This window comes from Dermacentor variabilis, chromosome 1 (assembly GCF_050947875.1).
Source record: "Dermacentor variabilis isolate Ectoservices chromosome 1, ASM5094787v1, whole genome shotgun sequence".
NCBI classification, from domain to species: Eukaryota; Metazoa; Arthropoda; class Arachnida; order Ixodida; family Ixodidae; genus Dermacentor; species Dermacentor variabilis.
In genome coordinates, this window is record NC_134568.1 from 44,069,981 (window position 1) to 44,091,124 (window position 21,144).

The window sequence follows — 21,144 nt, forward strand, 5'->3', positions numbered from 1 at the left end:
GTGCACATAAATTGGCCACTGAGGAGGCAATGCCACCTCAAATAATAGCCATCCATAGACTGTCCTATAGCAGTTTGTTGCTCCTCTTAGTGTCAGTGTGTTGTGGACAGAGAACGACATCTACCAGCGTCTGGACACCGTTAAAACTTCCTGACAATGTCCAAACGACCATGCCAAGTTTATCCACAGCATTCCAAGGAACGAATTCTTCAGAAACGACTGATAAATCGCGCCTGCCCATGTCTACCCCCTCACTGGCAAGCCTGGATACAGGAATCACTTCAAACTACACGACGGCCGAGTCGACGGAAAGCTCTTACGAACACGCAGTCCAAGAAACAGAGAGCAATAGCGTTAGGGTAGCCACGCCGAATTCGTCAAAGGCAATGAACTCCGAATGGTCCCAAGCGATGACTACGGACGAAGTGAATGCAACTCCCTCAACAACAACGTCGAGCACCAGAGGCCTCATGGACAATAGGTCCACAGAGTTCACTGCAGCGAATTCCACTTCATCGTCAATGACACCAACGACGAATCAGCCACCGAAGGGATCACAGTTCATCGATGGTATCCGGACCGGGATAAAACAGCTCATGTCTACAGGAGGTAGTGAATTCACGCGGAAACTTCTACGAGCTGACATATCTACTGACTGCACCTTCGGCTTGCTGCAGTTTACACGAGCAATCCAGGAGCTCGAGCCTTGGGCTTTGAGAAGTGAGTGCACTGCAACTCTACGTATTCTGCCTGTCTATGCATGCCATGTTAGACTGATGCCTCTCAGATTATCTATGCAGTAAGAGTTTAAGTAAAATAACACAAACATATGTAAGGAGTTCACAAAGGGTTTGCTGGTAGAAAAAGCTCATTAGTTGGCAATATTTGCTGATATGACGGTCACCGCTATAAGCAGGCACCGGTTTTGGGGAAATGTTAGTGGGCGAACTTCTTAATGAATATGCATTCAATTTTTGGAAGTAAGCAAAGTTAGGAACGCGTAAGTGTTGGCTCAGAAAAGAGCCCTTCATAATGCATCGTAGAAAAAGTTCAGTGATCCAAAGGAATGTTCATGACAAACATAAGGCCTATTTTATTGAAAATTAGTGCAGTAAAATTAGAAACAGGTCATTGCCTTCGAGAGTTGAAGTATCGTAAGCGGCTAAATGGCATGGTTAAGGTAACACCATTATGAATATATTGAGCAAGCCCCCACTGTAAAAAAATATTTTCTTAATAGAAAACAGAAATTTTCTCGCAGCTTCCTTGCGAGAAAGTTTCTATAAAGCTCTGTTTTCAGTTTCTTTTTATTTTCCTGTTATTTATCAAATTTTTTATGTTTCAATTTAACAAAAATTGTGTGTTTCAGCATGGTTGTTCTGCATTACACCTAAAGTTCTATTTTGTGTTTTTGTGGGTTATTTTAATGCTATTTTCTCTTTGGTGGTGTAACTGCCATCGCGGTGTAGCTACCAAGCGGTAAAAAGTCTCGTCTATCTATCTATCTATCTATCTATCTATCTATCTATCTATCTATCTATCTATCTATCTATCTATCTATCTATCTATCTATCTATCTATCTATCTATCTATCTATCTATCTATCTATCTATCTATCTATCTAAGCTCTTACGCCAAACCAGTGGCCCAAGTTCTCTACTAGCTTGGGGCACAAGGTATGGGCTCGTGGTCGTGATGCCGTTGTGGTCGTTCCATCGTCCTTGTTCCAGCTTCGAGATCCGGCTCCTCATGCCACCGTCGTCACACCTTCTGCACCGACCCAGTGACCCAAGTTACCTAGTAGCTGAATCTAGGGCCCCTAGGTATGTGCTCGTGGCCGATGTGGTCGCGATACTATGCTTAGCGTTGAATCGTCGTCATATCAAAGATTATCATTCGACTCTTGCCATGCCGTAATTGTCAGGCCGTCCTCGCTATAGAGTCGCCCTACATTCGTCGTCACACCGCCGTCGTGATGCCGTTGTGGTAGTTCTATCGTCACCAATAAAGCTTGGTGATTCCACTCTCGTCACGCCGAGGTCCTCTTGCCATCGTCGTCACGTGGCTTCGGGATACTTTTCGTTATCCTACTGTCCCTGCACAGCTGTTATGCCATCGTTGTCGTTGAGTTGTCATCATACAGCAGTCGTCATGCATTCACTGTCATAGCGTCGTCGTCAGTGTAACTTTGTCATCCAACTTTCGTCATACCGTAGCCGTCCCTCCATCTTCGTCGCACAGTAGTCGTGGTACCATTGTCGTCATTCTGTCGTTCTACGAACGCCAAGATTTCTTTTACTTTGTTTATTTTGTTAAAATTTATTTATTTCATCCCTCATCATTAGTACAGGAGGAAATCCCGGAGTTACAAAAACTGTCAGGGGGACCTCCTATTAGTAATTTAACAATATAGTAATTAATACATTATGACGACATAGCAGTGACAGACATCAGATTACACGAAGTTAGTGAAGTAGATTATTAAATACAAGAAAGGCGCTCACAATAATTAAAGTAGAAATCAAATAAGCAAATGAAATAAATGATGCGTATCAGTGAATAAAAATGTAATAATTGAGACATTAAAGAAACATAGGAATCGCACATGTCAAACAACACGAGGCTAACAAAGCAGATAATTAGAAACACAAATGTGCTTACAATATGCGAAGTACAAGTCAAATATATGTGATGCAACGGAAAACTTCAACTCTCAAAGAAAAGAAAAATAAGGAAGGCAATGGGAAATAGAGAATAAAAGCAATACATTGGGCAATACAGAAGCAACGAAAAGTGTAAAATAAATTTGTATACAATATATGCTCATAGTAATGAGTCGATAGCCAGTAGTGTGGTTAGTAAATATTTTTTCGTATCTCCCTTGAATGTTAATGTTGTGCAGCAGGCTTTAATAAGGGCTAGGTTATTCTAGTTTTAATGGCCGTAAAAAGGCCAGTAAACATTCGATCATTGGTGTTTATTCTAGGGAGCAAAAATTGTTGTTAGAGGAAAATCTTGCATAGTTACGACCTTCAGTAACATCATCGCATTGTCGTCATGCCATCGGCGTCATACCGCCTTCGTTCTGCCATGGACGTTAATCCTTCGTTCTTGTATCATATTTACGCTGCTGTCATTCAATCGTGACTATACAACCAGTGTCGCGTCATCATCGTCATTATGTCATCGTCAGACAGTCGCTATCGTCTATCCGTCGTCGTCATGCCACCGTGTGATGACATCTTCGTCATACAGGCTCAATTACAAAGACGTCGTTAGGTCACTGTCGCCATGCACACGTCGTGATCCCATTCTCCTCATACCATTTTCATGCCATCGTCGTGATTGCATCGTCGTCATACAGCCTTCGTCACGCATTCGTATTCATAGCGTTGCCCTGACGGTGTCGCGGACGTTCCTTCATCGTAATTCGATGCTCGACATCCAAATCTCGTCATGCCAGCGATGTCATACCAAATTCGTTGATCCATCGATGCCGTCTTCGTCATTGTATTGTAATCACGGTGTCGTCATTCGTTCTTGATTATGTGGCTATTGTCATGACATCATGGTTAGTGGGTCGCCATCAGGCAGTTTTTATCAGGCCCCCATTGTCATACCATCGTCGCCACGTTATTGTGGTCGTGCCATCGTCGTCCTTCTAGCATTGTCACCCGGTTGTCACAATACCATCATCACCGCACACTCGCCGTCCTCATATTGTCTTCATGCCATCATCATGCTGTCGTCGTTATGCCATCATCATCATTTAAGCATTGTCATTTTGTTGTCGTCATGCCATCTTTGGCATACCCCTCTGTCGTTTTTTTGACATCATTCCATTATCGTCACTCCATCGGCGTCCTGAAGTCCTCGTCATGCTGCCATGGTCATGGGTGAGGTCATGGATGAAGTCTGAGGCTTACCACTACAGTTGCTAAATAAATGTTACTTCAGAAATACGGTGAGTCGCTACAATTATCGAATGCTATAATCTTATTACAACCGACAGTCATCGTGAGATGAGTTCTACCTTCATTTTTGTATTCTGGCTTACCAACAAAATTGGTCGTTCAAGCTAACCTCAGCCGCCAAAGTTACGGGCGGGACTGAGAAAGCGACGTAGAAACTCAATTCTTTGTACTTTGACTCTTGGCGACGGCGTAGTTTATGCAACCACTTATATCAGCGTTGCCCTTAAATAAGTGGCCAGACTGCGATCATTGTGTGAAGCTGCAATTTGTGTCACGTATTCCTTCTATGTAGCCGCATAGTTTGTAGCAAGCTCATGCGCCTACGTTTATTTACCTTCCTTTCTATGCGCAGTAGTCGACGCAACGGCCAAGTACCCGACCGGCTTCTTCCAGGCTACTGCGTCCGACCTGGGTGCCTACGATGAGTGCATTGAGACCGTGGTACGAGACGAATACGGCACAGAGAAAGTGCGTGCCCAGTACTGCGACGTGCACATCTCAATAGACCTTGACGATTCAATGTCTGAAGCCTTGTTACCAGCCTTTGCCTATTCCCACAGAAGGGTAAGTGCGTCGGTGCTTGTGTTTTAATGCGCTCGCCTTCATCGCTATCTTGGCTCTCGCCATAGCCAAAATACAATTTTGGAGACTGGTCAGTAGCCATCGGCAGCGCCACACTAAATTATCGCGTTTTCATCCAACTCCTCAAGCTAAGCAGCATTGTTGTTGGCGAATACAGGACGAGAAACCACCTGGGAACGTTGAACGCTGATTGCTTCCATCTGCCACCAAAAAAATTTGAAAGACGCCTAAGCGTCGCCTTTAACGGTAACGGGAACGAGTGGAACGGGATAGCATTCAAAGATTCCTGACTGCTTCTCACGCTTCCCGGCAACTGCAGCTTATTTAACCGTAATGTTTATCAGGAAACGTTGACGCCGAACGTTGTACACGAAAGCGAGCTTTCTGGTAGAAACGTAGCCTGTTGCGTGGACCCCGATGAGGCGGAGGCAAGCGCCATCTCGAGGTGTTGCAAGGAACCGGGCGCGCAGCTTCATGGCCACCAAGATTTCTGCGCGCCTGCGCCCGCGAATGGCGGACGCGATGGCCCATCTATGAATGGTAGAAACGATGGAAAAGGGTTTGTTGGAGTTTCCGCGCAACAGAATTACGTTTTCTCGTGTATTAAAATTACAATGCGACGGTATCATGCCTCTAGGTTGTGTGTAAGTCATACTTTACGATATTGTGACGTATTTTACTTAGAGAAATTCCATTAGTTCAGTCTATTTCTTGAGCTACACGGAATGTCTGTGTGGTTGGCTTTCCGTGGTAGGGTTTGCGGTTCGGAATGATTTTTGCTGACGCCGACGCCGGACGTAGGACGCCGATGCCGGATTTTCTGCAACATGGAACTCTTAACAACGCGTTTGCGTTAATAGTGCAGCTGTGCACATTGAGCGAGGCAGTAATGGCAGCAACGGCCTCTGAGGCAGAAGAGGATGCATCTTAGCACGACTAACAAACAAATACTTAAATATCAGAGAGTAGGAAAGAAGAGAGTTTGTTCTAAACATGAGCTGCTTGTTCTGAGAACGAAGTCGAAATAATACAACAGAGTTGCATGCGTGCAGCACTCACGTCAAGAAACCACCGCAACGTGTCATACAGCTGGAACTCCTTCCCAAAAAAGATAAAGAGTAGGATTGCTGATGCAGTTCGTCCCTCTTTTATTATTATGAAAGGCCCCCAACAAGTCTCGTGCCAACGTATCGCTAATCCTGCTCAGTATCTTGATCTTGTGAAGCAGTGACTCACTCACGCATTATCTTTGTCCTTCACTGATAATTCATCCTTCGGTGCTCGGTTATTGACAAAGCGTCCAGGTTGACCTACTTAAGCGTTGCCACATGATAGCGGCTTTTTATACACAGCACCAGTCACGCATTTCAAGTTATTCTTCTGGCATCCAAGCTTCTCAACCCAGCTGATGCGGGGACACAGCCTAACCAACTTGCGTGGAGCCGAGATGACAAATGGCACACTGTACCTTTTAGATACTTCTTTAATGTGGAGGGATAGCTTATGTACACATGGCACTACATCAGGCTTGCCTACTTGCTGGATGAAGCTGGTTATGTTATGTGGGTGCATGTGTGTGTGTTGGCATTTGTGCACAGGCGTGCGCCTACGTGTGTGTTTGTGTGCATGCGCGCTCTGTGTGTGTATGTTTGCGCGCGTGTGCATGCGTGTACGTGTGTGTGTGTAATGTTTGTGTGTCCGTGCGCGCGTGTGTGGGTTTGTGTTTGCGTGTGTAGGCGCACATGTACGTGCGCGTGAGTGAGTGTGAGTGTAGGTTTGTGTGTCGCTGTGTTTGTGTGCGCGCACGTATGCGTGCCTGTATATGCGTGCGAATGAGTATGTGCGTTTGCACTTACTCATTCTGTTTTGTTTCCGGCACACATTCAGATTCACATTCATTTGCACATTCTCAAACTGTTTTGTTTCCGACAGGTGGTCTTTGATTTCGTTGAAGTTGAGTCTGAACTTAAAAAAAGATTCAGCAGACTATTATGCGTAGCAAACGTTTCGCAACAACGTATTTCCCTTCTTTAATGTATTGCCTGTCTATTGTTAGTACTATGACTCTATGTAATGCCGTAATCGGTGGGATAGGCATGGCGGTGAGGCTGTAAGCCTCCACGCCGTCTGCTTTCTATATTTTTTTCGTTTTTTTTTTCGTCTGGGCTAGTTTTTTTTTTCTTAGTATTTTCTACCACGATTTCTGCACTATATTTTTACATCTCAGGCATGGAGCTTCAAGTCCATCGCGACGGAGGAGCGTTCTCCCGGTATTCGACTTGGCGTGTGCTTCATCAACGCTTGCAATGAGGAAGACCTAGCCAACATCGCTCGCACTCGTGAGTTCCACGCATATGTGCAGTATTCTCGAGGGGTTCCTTTGATAACTTTTCCTGAGGGCTCATTGCTATGGCCCCCGAAATTATTCTATATCACCTGACTTTGTTATGTCGGAAATTTGTTTTGCGTGCGCGTACTTCAGTCAATGTTTGTGCACTGAGACACCTCAATGTTGTCGGATAAAATGCAGCAAACCGACATTTTTGCGTAATTATGCTACGACGGATATCACTATATGACGGAAAAATGCAGCAATACGCTGTGCAATATTGATAGTTGTCGAATCCAAAGAGTGAAAATGATTATCAGCTAATTCTGGCTTACGTAAGAACAGAAAGAAAAACTTCATTGGTGGCATTACAGGCAGGCAACTTTATGTCCAACTTTACGTCGCTGCGTCGTGTGGGCTGTCGTGTTCTTCTGTTATGAATTTTATGTGCACTGCATCGCTTAATTAAGTTAAAGCAGACTGCAGACAGTGCATCATTCTATCTGATGTCCACAAAATATCTTTAGAAGGAAGCTGTAGCTCGGCGCCAACAACAATTTTCCCATTCAAGTATATCTAAAACGCAAGAATGCTTTACTGAGAAAACCGCTGCAGAGATATGAATGATAGCTGTTGCATATGAGAAAGAAAGTTAAATGTTAGGAACTCTAGGAAGCCGAATATTGATTTGTGACATCGAATATTCCGCAAAAAAATTGTCGAGTGTGGCTAAGCTAACAAAAGAGGCACCAAGTTTAGAATGTCATACTCTACGCCAATAGCAGGTATCGCAATTTTCTAAAGTGCATCTGTTAGAGCACCTCAAGCAGACAAATGTAATACATGAATTTACAACTTACAAGAACTTCTAACAATGTTTGCGAGACTTTTCCGCTACGACTGCTCGCGAATTGGTGGTATATTTCAGAGCAGTGCATAATACAGTGATTTTGTTCGCATTAGATGTAGGATTAGGTGCAGTTTACAGAATTGCGATATCGTTTTTGTTACTTAGTTACGAAGTTGTAAACGTTATGCGCGAGGTCATTTCTTTTTTGCACTTTTTAATCTTTTTTTTTTGATGCTCTAATTAATAAAAGATGCATTCCGCCAATACTGTATTTTGCCTTACTATAGTGTTTTAGAATAGGGGCCCCAAACATTTTGGGTCCCAAAGAAATAGCGTCGGAGCCACTGCGCATGCGTCAGACGCAAACTGCGTTTGGGTTTTGCGTTGGGAACTCTATTTCACCGATTTAGCGGGAGCCCAAATAGCGGTCCCAAAAGCTTTGCGTCAACAAACATGGCGGCAGTCATGGATCGAAGCGACGGCTCTAACCTAGCACCAAACTGGGATCGATTCGTGGTAAGTCGTGAAGTTCGCAAGCTAGGGGAAGTGACTGCGGTTGTCGTTTTCCCTCAACTAGCATGCGATATGAATATTGATTCATTAGACGCCGCTGATTCCGGATTCGATTGTGGATTTTATGGCTCGTAGGCATAACACGGCTTAGCTTGGCTGGTGAAGGCACGTAAAGTTGGTTTGCTCAAAACCAAGCGCATCTAATTGTTTGCTGCTTAGAGAATAACCTCTAAATCGTAATTAAACGCGGATACTGGCAAGTCACAATTACTATTGCTATAATAAAATGGTCAATTTTATGTAATCGTTCCTAATAGCTTTTCTTTGACTCCGTAGTGGCGCTGTCAGCGCAAGACGCTTTCGATAAACGCAAAGCCCTGTTCTAAAACTCTTCACTCCTGCGTGGCCCAATGCTACCACCCGCAAAGCTCTTTGGGGCCCCAAACTATTGGGTCCCCTATTCTAAAACTCTTTATTATGTTAAATGCAACAAGTATTATTAAAATCGGCGTAGTACTTGCTGAGAAGACGATTTCTCCGTTCACTAGTGTATATATATATATATATATATATATATATATATATAGATAACTTCCTCTTAAGACACATTGTTATTGTCAGGGTAAATAAAGATCATAGTTGCGAACCATTGTCTGAGGCATCTTCTGTGCTGATGAATAAGAACAAGGAATGAAAAACCGCTACATGAAAGTGCGTACGGCATCGGAACTCGTTTTTTAAGTAGCAAGGTACTGTATGTTATTCACTATACGTATATGATGTATTTCTGAACGTGTCACGTAAAAGGTCGATATCTAAAAAAAGCGCACTTTATGCCTGGATGCACGGATAGCTATAACTGCGACGGTGTATGTGTCATCACGTGGTCATGGAAGTATTTCATATTTCAATGCGTAGAGCTAGGCGCTCATTACGTTGTCTGTGCACCGATATGCTGAGTTACGCATGTATTAATTAGGTCATTCATGCACTATCCACGCATCCAGCAGTGCACCCGTTACTTTAATCTGTAAATATATGTTTAGAGATAAACACTCGGAAATATATACGCACTCTTTACGAAACCCTTAATACTCATTTAGGTCTGCTGATGTTCTCCTACATCGCGTTGCATTGTTTGATTTTACAAGCCAATGCCACCCTATTCGCTTACATGGCTTCCGAACAGCTACTTTTTGCAGCTAAAACCATGCCAATGGCATGTAGTAGAAGCTACGATATGGCCATTACTATTATAGAAAATGAGGGGTGTCGCCATCATGCAAATTTCAATGTCTTTAGGTTATTTTATTGGCCATTTGGGCAATCACCGCTACTGCTATCCAGCTTTTTATAACTGTAGGCTCCACAAGTTCTTCCTGAACAGCAGTCGCGAAAATAATTTCCAGTCGCATTGAACGACTGAGAGCATTGTCCATGTCGTGCTTTATTGGGACATTTTTCTACATTTTTTAGGATGTGCTCATGGTCATAAATTTGCTTTAGAACGTGCACATGGACCTTAGTGTAAAACGATTTGGCGTGCCTGTAGTTATTAACATCGCTAACTCTTCATTTCAACCTACCACTCCGTTAAGAAATTGTCGCCGTTGCACTGTGTGCTTTACCTGTATGCAAGCGCAGTCAATGACCAAATGATCGATGCATCTTCTGAGTATGCGCCTACCGCCTTTCGCAGCTTGATTCGGTACATCAAACAGTTTGAAGAACCTCAACAACATGACATAACTTGAATTGTATGGCTAAATGGAAGATAAATTCCATTTCACCCCCTTTATGTCCACCCAGGGTTCTTAATGAACATCTATGTATACATCCTGAACAAGTGCCACAGTAGTACGGAAAGGACATTTCGGCAACTTCCCCCGCTCCCTTCCACGAATAGCTGTCACCACCCCTGATGTCCTTCGTATGTGTTATGTCTAAAGGCCGAGTCAATGGATCGTCATTTTCATCTGGCCTAATATGTCATGTTTAACTACATGCGTGTCTTATCGGCAATTAAAAGAGGATATCTGCGCAGCGTCATGTACAACATTAAAAGCCCTGGCACACTTAGTGAGTTTTGACCAACGTCAGGTATTTTAAGATGACGTTTCAGTAAACTTAAGTGACGGAGGCGTTCCTAGGATATCGAAAGCGGCGTCTAGAGAGTTGGTTAGATGGACCAGGGTATTTACGAAGGAATAGGGTAGACTCTCAAATTTGGGTACATGTTCATGCGAAATTATAAAGAAAACTTACTGGAGTGATTTAGACAAAAAAGTTTATTCCTTAATAAGCACAACCTGATAAATATTTGTGTCCTGTCATTATGCTATTCTCTTAAAATTCGCAGTGGTCGCAAATCCATTGAGAATTACCGTCAAGGACTGCGTGACAAATCAAAAAGAAGCGATAAAAAGCCATCAAGTCTGGATTATGTAAGTACTAACAGCAAGACTGGCAGCCTAACTAAATCCAGGCACTAACCTTTCATTTTGACCGAGGTAAGGACTGACCGTTATCGAAACATTGAAGAATAAGTTGAGAACCCTGTCGGGTATGCTACAGAACTTTCCTAACGGCACTGTTTATACGCCCTTTCAGTGCATTTTTGGTGGTCCTCGCAGCAGTTATTGCTGGCGCAACAATCTTTGATCTTTTGACTAAAAACTGGGATACCAAAAGACAGAGTGGTGAGTAAAGCGTCCCTGATTTTCTTGCTGTTATAAACCTAGTGCAGCAGGTGCCTTGTGCTCTTCATTGAAGTAGTATGTGCACTGAAAGAAAGGAATATTGCTGGTATGCTGGGTGCCCGCCGTTATTTGCCGTGGTGTTCGACAATACGAAGTTGCACATTGCTAACCTATTAAGCCAATGCCGGATCTTCAAGTTAAGAAGACAGCAGTTTGAAAGAAAATTGTGTTGTTTCTTCTCTGTTCTCCCCAACAAAAGCAACAACTCGGACAAGCAGAAAATCCGCACAGGTTTGTCCTGCTTGAACTAACTTTAATAAATGGACTACGGTACTTAACGAGCACGTTTTTATATTTCGGTAAACGTCCAGCGAACCACAATTACGAGAGCTTCAAGGACAGTACAGTGCCTATGTGTATGCATCATTAGACCGTTTTTTGACAAACCAGCTGTCGCTACTCTTAAGAGATCTCCCGAGAGCTCGCCCATGCAGTGCAGCTTCCGAGTAATTTCGTTTGAATCAGTTGTAGCTGATGTTCTCTGCAACATGGAAGTTTAAAGTCCTTGACGCAATGAAAAGGTATGCTGCTGGAAACAAAACAAATGTGACTTGTCGTTAAATACGCTGTTCCCGGCGGATCACTCTAGAGCAAAACAAAGGCCTGCAGTTAGCGATATGATTGATAATGTAATTTCCAGCATTAGCGATGTGGTTTACTTCGTTGAATCAGAGTCTAGATAAGCAGAGTCGAGTAGATATACGAATTGTTAGTCATTCAATTTTGTCAAGCCAGATTCTCCTAAACGAAGGGGCGCTCAAGTCAAACACGGGCCTTTGTTTGGTCAAAATTACGATACATGTTTAGACTTGTGGATGTTATAAAATTTCTCGTAGTAATCCCCGTTGAAAATAACGTCCTTATTGCAGCGTTTTGGCCGCCCATGGATGCCAGCAGCCCAAGAAAGATATTTATAACTTATCTAGAATATACTGCAGTCCGTCTACAAAGCAGAGCGGCCATAATAGAAAGAAAACTAACAAATAAATTGATACAATAAACAAAAATAGAAGTGGTGAAAACACGGATCAGTAGCAGAAAACAGCATAGTTACAGTATACAGGTAAAAGTCATGTGACACAGCAACGCACTAATCACAGACATTCATTTGACAGCCATCATTGTTTGAATCTTGTGGTCATGCAGAAAAAGATACATAATTTTCAAATTCAATATTGTCCTTTGGGCGCCACCATGAATGGTCAGCTTACATGATTTTGTCGTTGCTACTGAAATGTTGGCCTACCGGAATATAATTCAGTGGTTCAAACAAATGATAGTCATTTGGCGTGAGATCGGGACTGTATGGCGAAAGGAACAGAGCCGAGATTCCATAAAGTGCACATTGTGAGGTACCTTGTACGCGGGCGCACATTGCCCTGAATCAAACGAAGCTATTTCTGAGTGCACTGTGTACGCATTGGAGAACTTCACACTAGTAGTCACTGTTTAGGATCTCACCCATGTGGAGAAAAAGAACATAAATGATGCCGCATTCATCCCAGCCATGAGTTTTCCTGCAGACTGAGTGGCTCGAAACGTTGTTGTTGGGCAATCCATATGGTTCCATTGTTTGAACGCCCTTTCTTCATTATGGTTTGAAATGGTGCATCTATGTCTCTTCGCAGCTGATACTTAAGCGAAACAAACTCCTGCCTTCCCTATCATAGCGCTTTTTGAGTTCGATTCAAAATTGCACTGTCCTGTCGTGGTCGAAGGCGAACAGTTGTCTTGGCACTCAGCGTGTGCAGACATTGCAGCGAATTGGGTGCTCGTCAATGATGACAGAGCGGAGTGTCCCCTGGCAGAGATGGCAACTGTTCCCCGAACTGTCAAAACTTTTCTCGGTGGCTTTCAAGAATCAAACTCTCAACTTTCTAGCTTTTTCTGGGAACTGCAGCGATGGACGCGGAGCCACGTCGTCCGGCATTGTCTTTCACTGACTGCCGGTCGTTTTTAAACAGTTTTCACCATTAAAATATAATGTGGCAGCTTAAAGTACAGTCAGAATGCTGCGCATGAAGTATAGCGTGAGTTTCAGTTGGTTTTGGGCCTTTCCTTTCTAAAAACTTCATAACAATGCGTTATTCCCCAACTTCCAATCAAAGGCCCCCCCACCATCTTGTTTACCAGGTAACTTAGGGTGCGAAGCAAGATCGGTGAACTATGGCGTGATAGACGACAAATGTCTGTAAACGCATGACAAACAGGCCACCCTAGTTCGTGTTCGTATTTACATGCTACGAAAAAAAAAACTGAGTGCCATTCCACTCTGTGAAGAAGGATGACCAGTGAAGCTCTGTATGTGGGCCCCCTTAATGACGAGCTGCACCTCCACCGCGGGTCTTCCCGGCATTGCATTATCTTCGGGATCGGCCCACGTATGGGGAGTGCTTAACGCCTGCTTCACCTCCGCCGCGGGTCGGCCCAGCATTGCGCCATCTTCGGTATCGGCCCACGTATGGGGAGTTTTTGGCTTACGACACGAAAATTTCCTTGGAGGGTAGAGGTATACAGCTTCGCTGTAAAATCCGGGTTTGGCTTGGGCGACATAATCAACTATCAGCACTGGGTGTTTCCACAAAAAGCCCTCCCTCTGCGTGACGAATAACGTGCGCGAGTTCCTTGTGTATATTCACTGCATTCAGCCTCGATCATCGACGAATAGGATTCAGAGTCAGCTAAAGACTGGTGCACGGGCGATTGAGAGGTAAATGATGAGCGTAATCTTGATAGATAGACAGACTCCGCAATGTATTACGTATGGGATTTGGATAGACGAAATTCCACAGTTGAGCCTTCCAATCAGTTGCTACGTTGTTCTGTTATTGCACATGGAGCCTAAAGTTGAATTCGTGGTTGTTTTGGTTGTACTGTTTGTGGGTTGTGTGCAAAATCACGTTGTTTCCTGGGCTTGGTTGTGAGCTAGAAAACGACATGGCATCAAAATGAATCCGTAGCGCTACATTACGAAGTCTCTCTTAGGCGCATAGTTAGTGCGTATGGAGGGTACTTTTGTACCTTCTTTTGGAACGCATCTTTAAAAATCTAATGTAGCACACATCCCAATTCCGCCCATTTAGGTGGGTTCAGTTCCTGGTATTTCTTGATTTCCACTTGTAGGAGCCTTGAGACGTCTCGCGTTCATAACTGGTGTACCATTGCTTAAGCGGCATATGTACATGCAGGGTGGTCATTTTTAAGTTTGACAGAATATTAAGAAATTGCGTGTGGCAGATAGCAAAATTCTTGTCCTTGAGCTCGATTATCCGAAGAGGCGGACTTTGCTATCACGAGAAATGGAAACATATAATCAAATATATAACAAAAATTCAATAGTTATGATTTGGAAAGTTACCGCAGAGAATACATAAGACTTGAAGAAAGGGACAACACGAGGCATCATGAATCAACTGGCCTACACGCACACTCCGCAATGTTCAATACTTAACTTCTCAATTAATCACTTTACGGCACAAATTGCAATTTACGAATGGTAGCCAGTGAGCTTGCAAGACGTATCCACTTGAAATTAATTTCATGGATAAGCTGCGTCGATTTAGCCTCTGTTCCGAGCAATCAAAAGCACTGTCGGACGCTCCAAGACTACTTGGTGCGGTAACAGATGTACAGCTGCCACGCACCCGTAGCATTCCCTTCATAGCCACAAAAAGTTGTCTGCGGGTTTACAATTACGTTATCTGCAACAGGTTATTTTTTTAATTCAATGAAACCTAGAAATTATCACCCTGTAAAGTGCGAAAGTAATTTGGAAGCCACCTTCATCGGCCGAGCAAACCATCGCCTTTCCCCGCTGAAATGCTTGTCGCTCACGCCGCCGCGAGATGCTTCGATCACGTTTTGTGAGCATTCAAATGAGCAGAAGTGACTTCTTTCCCGTGCCAGTATACCTTGCAATGCAGTGACATTATTCTTAATGGTCTATGTTATAGGCAAGTTTTATGTATATAGCAAGAATTAGCGGGCGGAATATATTTTCTAAATCTGTATTTTCTTCATCTTCCAGCCATTTACTACAAGTGTGTCACTGCCTTTTCGGTCGTGAGGAACAGCAAACTGCTCCTGGCCGTCAACAAAGATGACAATTCGGAGACACGCTGCTACAAGTTTATGCATGGTCTTCGTTTTCTGGGCATGTTCTGGATATGTCTGGGCCATTCATACGCCACACTCAACGAAAACATATGTAAGATCATTATTGCTTATTTTTTTTCGCATAGTTTCAAGGTCGCATGTCTCATTAGCAATGAATGCATTGTAAACAATATCCTGTCTGAGATTTCATTGCGGTTTACTCGCAAACAGTGACCTATTTGCAAAATAGTCTGTTAGACAATTTCGCGTTTTTCGACAAGAGCAGTGCAACTACTGATGGGACAGCTGATTGCGACTGAGCGGCTTCGGGAAATGAAAACTTTCACACACGAGGGTGAGACAAAAATTTCACAAGCGATATTTATCCTAAATTTAAATTTGAAATGCCCATATAAGGTGCATTGACCAGATGTAAGCCATGCTTGTTAGCATTTAACAGATGTTGGGTTGCTTTGGCCAGATGTAGAAGTCTTTCCAAAAAGTCATTCTTGGACGTCGGCGTACTTCAAAGGTATAAACGCATTAAAAAAAAACGATGAAATCTTCTCTCGCCGGTCATCAATTATGTCAAGAAATGAAAAGCAAATTTAGTAGCGCAAGCTGGGGTTAGAACTCAAGAAATTTCTATCCCATGCAGACCTCTCTGCCTACCAGTTTATGGAACTTTTTACCATGACACCTATTATAATCACAAACGACATGCATAGCCGCTAGCGTAATTAGTAACCCTTTAATGACAGCACGTATAAATCAGCGAAGGAGAAGAAGAAAAAAAATAAACGTTATTAAAAAGAATGGTCTGACAGTTTTGGTTGTGGTGGCCTCAGGTGGCGGCTCGAAGTCCTTGGACTCGGGTAGCAAATTTTTTTTCTTTTACAACTAACTGTGCAAAACACATCAAGAATAAGCATAATCGAAGAAAAGAAAGAAAGTCAGGCAGAATACTCATCTCACGATGACTGTCCATGCTAATACGATTAGCATTCCAGCATTGTAGCGATACACCATATTTCCGAAGTCCCGTTTATTTAACAACTGCAGTAGTTATTGGGAGCCTTCTGTTGCTTTAAGGCTAACGACAACGTACCACTTTGCTATGGCACTCACTGGCGAACCACACCCATGACCATGGCAGCATGACAAGGACAGCATGATTCCGACGCAATCACGACGACGCGAGATGAAATCACGTCGAAGAAACGACAGAGGCAGTATTACGACGACGGCATGACGACAATGAGATGACGATGCTTAAATGATGACCATCGCATAACGATGACAGCGTGATGACGACATAAGGGCAATGGGACGACGATGATTGTATGACAGCGATGGTATTACGACAACCGGGTGACGAAGCTGGAATGACGACGAAGGTATGACAACGGATGCATAATAAAGATAGTCTGACGACGACGCACTGACCACTATGATATGACAACGGCGGCATAATCACGACTGAATGACGACGGCAGGATTACGACACAATGTCAAAGAATATATGACGTCGTCGGTTTGAGAAAGCCGGTGTGAAGGCGACAGCACGACGAGAGTCGGATGTAGGACATTGAACTACGACGATTAAACGACCGGGACGGCATCGCGACGTCAGTATGAGAACGAATACATGACAACGTCTGTACGACGACTACACGATGACGGTGATAGGATGAAAATGGTATGAGGACAGTGGGATGACAAGTGTATGATGACAATGGCACCATGACGACTGTACCACGGAGCTTGTATGACGACCATGTCACGACATGACTGCCGGACGAGACATACATGATAGCGAGTGTCTGACGACGACTGAATGACAACGATGATGCGACAGCGGTGGCATAGTAACGATGGAATCACAACAGCAAAAATAGGATAGAGTGACGAAGAAGGACTGACGTCGATGAAATGATGAAGGCGGTATGACGACGACGGCATTATGACAATGTGATTACGCTACTGAAGTGATCGCGATGGTAAACGACAGGGTGAGGACGGTGGATTGACGAAGTCTGTGTGACGACGATGGGGTGACAACAGTGGCATGACGAAAGTCGGATGAAGCAGTTACACTGACGACGATGGAATGAGCACGAAGGCATTACGATGACGGCATGACAGCGACTGTATGACGACGACGCATAAACGACGATGACATGGCAACCATACGCGGGCAACGGCGATTACAGAGTGCAGGACAACAATGGCGCGACGATGACTGCATCACGAAGCTTGTATGATGACGATGACGTGACGACGATGGCATGACGAGAACCGGATGACGAAGCTGTAGTGGCTGCGATAGAACAACGATGATGACATCACGACGGCGTGACAACGAATGCAGGACGACTATATCTCGACGATTGCTTGACACCAACGCCACGATGCGAGTCGGATGAGAAAGGTGCAATGGCAACGATGCAACGAACACGATGGTATCATGACCACACACGCACACAGCTTGTGGCCTAAACTGGCGAACAAAATGGCCATCTGGGTCGGCGCAAGGCAGACAGACAGACAGACAGACAGACTGACAGACTGACAGACTGACAGACAGACAGACAGACAGACAGACAGACAGACAGACAGACAGACAGACAGACAGACAGACAGACAGACAGACAGACAGACAGACAGACAGACAGATATGCAGGTAGGCAGGCAGGCTCTAAACGGATGAAGTAGGCAAAAATACTAATCGCCTGAAAATATTTTGCGGAAAGTTTTTCAGCAATAGGGGGCAAACATCAGGCAGAAAACTTGTAGTGGGCTTCTCCCCAAGCTACCTATGTCTTCGTTTCTAATTTATACAGACAGCGCTCGTCACATGTGAACCCATGCGTGTGCATTTCATTTGTTTTACATCACATCCGTGACACCACTGCAGCCGGACATCTGACATAGGTCTGTTTCCGCTGGCCGTGCTTTCGAAAGCGTGTCGTGCGCCAAAATTTTTGCGTCGCCTTCTGTGTCGTCCCTAAATAAAAAATGACGCTTGGTGCCTGTAATTCAGTGCAGGTCGAAGACATTTAGCAAGAAGCTTTATACCGATATCGAAACTGAGCAAGGAAAAAAAGAACATTCTGTAAATAACACTCGTCGATAAATGGTTAAGAAAGCAGGACTGGCGCAGCTCAGGTATTTCTTAGTGTCATCTACTGCGGAAACCTTTCGTGCAAATCTTACTGCTTGTGTTGCACCTGATTAGGTACTGTTACATAGTCTGCAGGCTCTCGATCACTACTCGTGAATTTCGCGTTTCACATTTTCGCGTAGTTCGAGAATGTTAGCCTACCTTGCCGCACATAATTTTCCTTTAAGCTTACCAGAGAAATACTGGCACTAGGGTATACGAAAACTACGAGCCTGGGGTTGCTTAACTTCGTCCTTCAGGCCTCAAATTGGTGTGTGACTTTGCAAACTTCTCTTTTTCGAGAGCATGTTGTGTTATAAATAAAAAATGCACCGTGTATGTGCATGTGAAGACAGTTTTATTGTCTTTCTGTGTTTGAGATAGGATTGATTCAATGTTCACGCCAATCAAAGCAGATAAAGCGCAGTAAATAAAACCAGAAGAGCGCCTGAAGCCATCAGCATAAAGATCAGATAAATCCCTCTACTAAGCATGCTATAGCTGAATGATCGCAGTGACAGAGGCCCGTCTAGTAATTGTAGTAGGAAAATCTGTGCTTTACTGTAAGGTAAACGGAACAGCAGCGAGGCCCCCACACGACAATGGTGCCTTATCACCGTGCATCTGCTATCATTCACAGCTGTGGCTGCCATCCATGGCGACATGGTTAGTTTAGCGGCGCAGAAACAGAGCCGTCTCGAATCAGCGATGCTGTAGAAGGCGTTGACACTTGCCAAAGAAGTGTGCTCTAAAAAGAATCTCTAAACAAGCCTGCTGTGAGCTGTGCGGCAGGTATACACAAACAGCCATGCGGTTCCAAGACGGAAAGTAGTGCATAGAGAACTAAAGCCTGAGGAGTGAAATGACATCATGAATTGCAACGGGAAGAGAAAGTGGGTTAAGGGGGATAAAAAGAGAAAGAGAGTGGAAGATGGAGATAGAGAGAAAGAGAGACGAGCACGAACAAACCGCGTACACTATAGAGGGGTAGGGGCGGCGTTCTTAAAGTATATCGTGAAGCCTCGTAGACCGCAGGAAACTTAACACGAGTAAGGCGACGGGAAGATACTAGAGCAAGTCTCGAGTGTTGCCGACCCCACGACGAGTTCGAAGCAGCGAATCCTAGTATTTGCCTTTAGCCAAGCCAATAGTCAATGTGCCACGGCACCTACTCTTCGATGAATCCTCGCCCGAAACCAGTATTTGCAGAGCACCCACGAATGTACATGTTCCCAGCTGCTCAATGAGATTCCGTGCTCATTGCAGGTCATCAAACCTGTGTGGATCTCAAGGTGTCATGGGGTTTAGTATCAGCTGCACGATCCACGCATTACGTTTCTCATGAGTTGGTTTTGTTTGCTGTCAAGTATAATACAATGTCTTCCTCCTCGTAACTCTAAGAGAGTGTTTGTTTCTATCAAGGAAGCCATTCATCATATGATGCACACGTAACAATGTGACTCATAAGCAGAATGCTAAGAAGATAGATCATTTATTTATTGGTTAATATGAAGCTGACCATGCTGGCGTACTTAATTGTGCTTATGATAAAAAGGATGATTTTCTTTAAGGCAGAGTTAAGCAGGCCGCCCCTAGCTCTAGTGTTTCGATGTGAAAGCGTCAAATGGCCCATTGAGTGAAAAATCTGGCGTCTGCCATTTAGACAAGCGAAAAAGAGCACCTGAATTCCCATTGGCTGTGACGCCACATCCCGAGCGCGCCTCCACAAAGCACAGCGGGGGAAACGGAACACCTGCTATCGGGATAGGGCGCCAGGTGTTGGGTGAGGGTAGTGGGCAATGCCGCGGCGCCACCGCACCTCCTCTCTCGCTCTCGAAAGCCTCTGTTATTCCAGTCCGCACAAGCTCCCGCTAGCGTTCTAAATGTGCATCGGCAAGGCCATATCAAAACACGCCAAGCGTCTCAACGCTCTCGCTTGCCCACGAGGAGTTCATAACTCGAAGGACCGCGCAGCAGCGTTCAGAAGCAAGCCATGCATTCACAACTACTAAAAAGTGATTGGGTGTTCTTGGATGTTTTACAGATCAGTTGTCTCGCCCTCCTTTATTACAGACCGATCCTAATATACCTAAGAAAAGGGTACTTCGCACAAATGTTTACAAATTGGGGCACTTGCTATGACAAAGTTGTGCCTGAATAGTTTACGGTTATTATACTAACTTAAGACAAACCAAGGCCATGTTCCTGACAGCTGGGGTTAGGTTGGAACAGTAAAGACTGCGCTTAAATCAAAGGCCAGCATATACTGTCTAGTAGAACGTTATCCATATTGTTGATATTTTCATGGGCATCCAATTGCATGCAATTAACGTTATTAAGCACACAATTTTCGGTGACACCTAATTAGGGCGCCGAAAAGTCTCACTATTTCAAAGGTTCCAGGGAACTGCAACAGTGCCAACACCACAAAAAACCACAAAGAGGGAGGTGTTAAAGAATTAAAAATTTATGGGCCCATTACTTTACCTCCTGCATTCTACAAAATATTCACCAAGATAATTTCAAATAGAATAAGAGCAACATTTGACTTCAGTCAACCAAGAGAACAGGCGGGCTTCAGGAAGGTATACTATACAATGAATCGCATCCATGTCATCAGGGATATGAAGACGAAGTGATTCTTGTAGATGCCACTGTTCCTTCGCGTTGCAGTATTTTCAGCTTTTTCCCGTGTTTTACTGGGAGACGCCGCTCCCATTGCCACGGCAATGGAAGTGAATTCGGCAGAATGCCGACGCGACATGACAGCTTCGGCAGTAACTGGCCCGAGGAAGAGAAATTGCCCTCCTAGTCATGCTGACAGCGAGGACACTGTGTTGTACTCCTGTACATGTGATAACGTCTCAGATGACGAAGGC

The 21,144-nt window shown here is 44.2% G+C and overlaps 1 protein-coding gene across 1 annotated transcript in view; it reads left to right on the plus strand.

Moving 5' to 3' along the window:
* Nucleotides 1–21,144, plus strand: part of LOC142572723 (uncharacterized) — a 55,093-nt gene that overhangs the window by 25,916 nt on the left and 8,033 nt on the right. Inside the window, exons 2-4 of the mRNA XM_075682065.1 lie at nt 4,327–4,538; nt 6,784–6,895; nt 15,035–15,214. Of these exons, the coding sequence (XP_075538180.1) occupies nt 4,327–4,538; nt 6,784–6,895; nt 15,035–15,214 (504 nt within the window). The remainder of the gene's footprint in view (nt 1–4,326; nt 4,539–6,783; nt 6,896–15,034; nt 15,215–21,144) is intronic.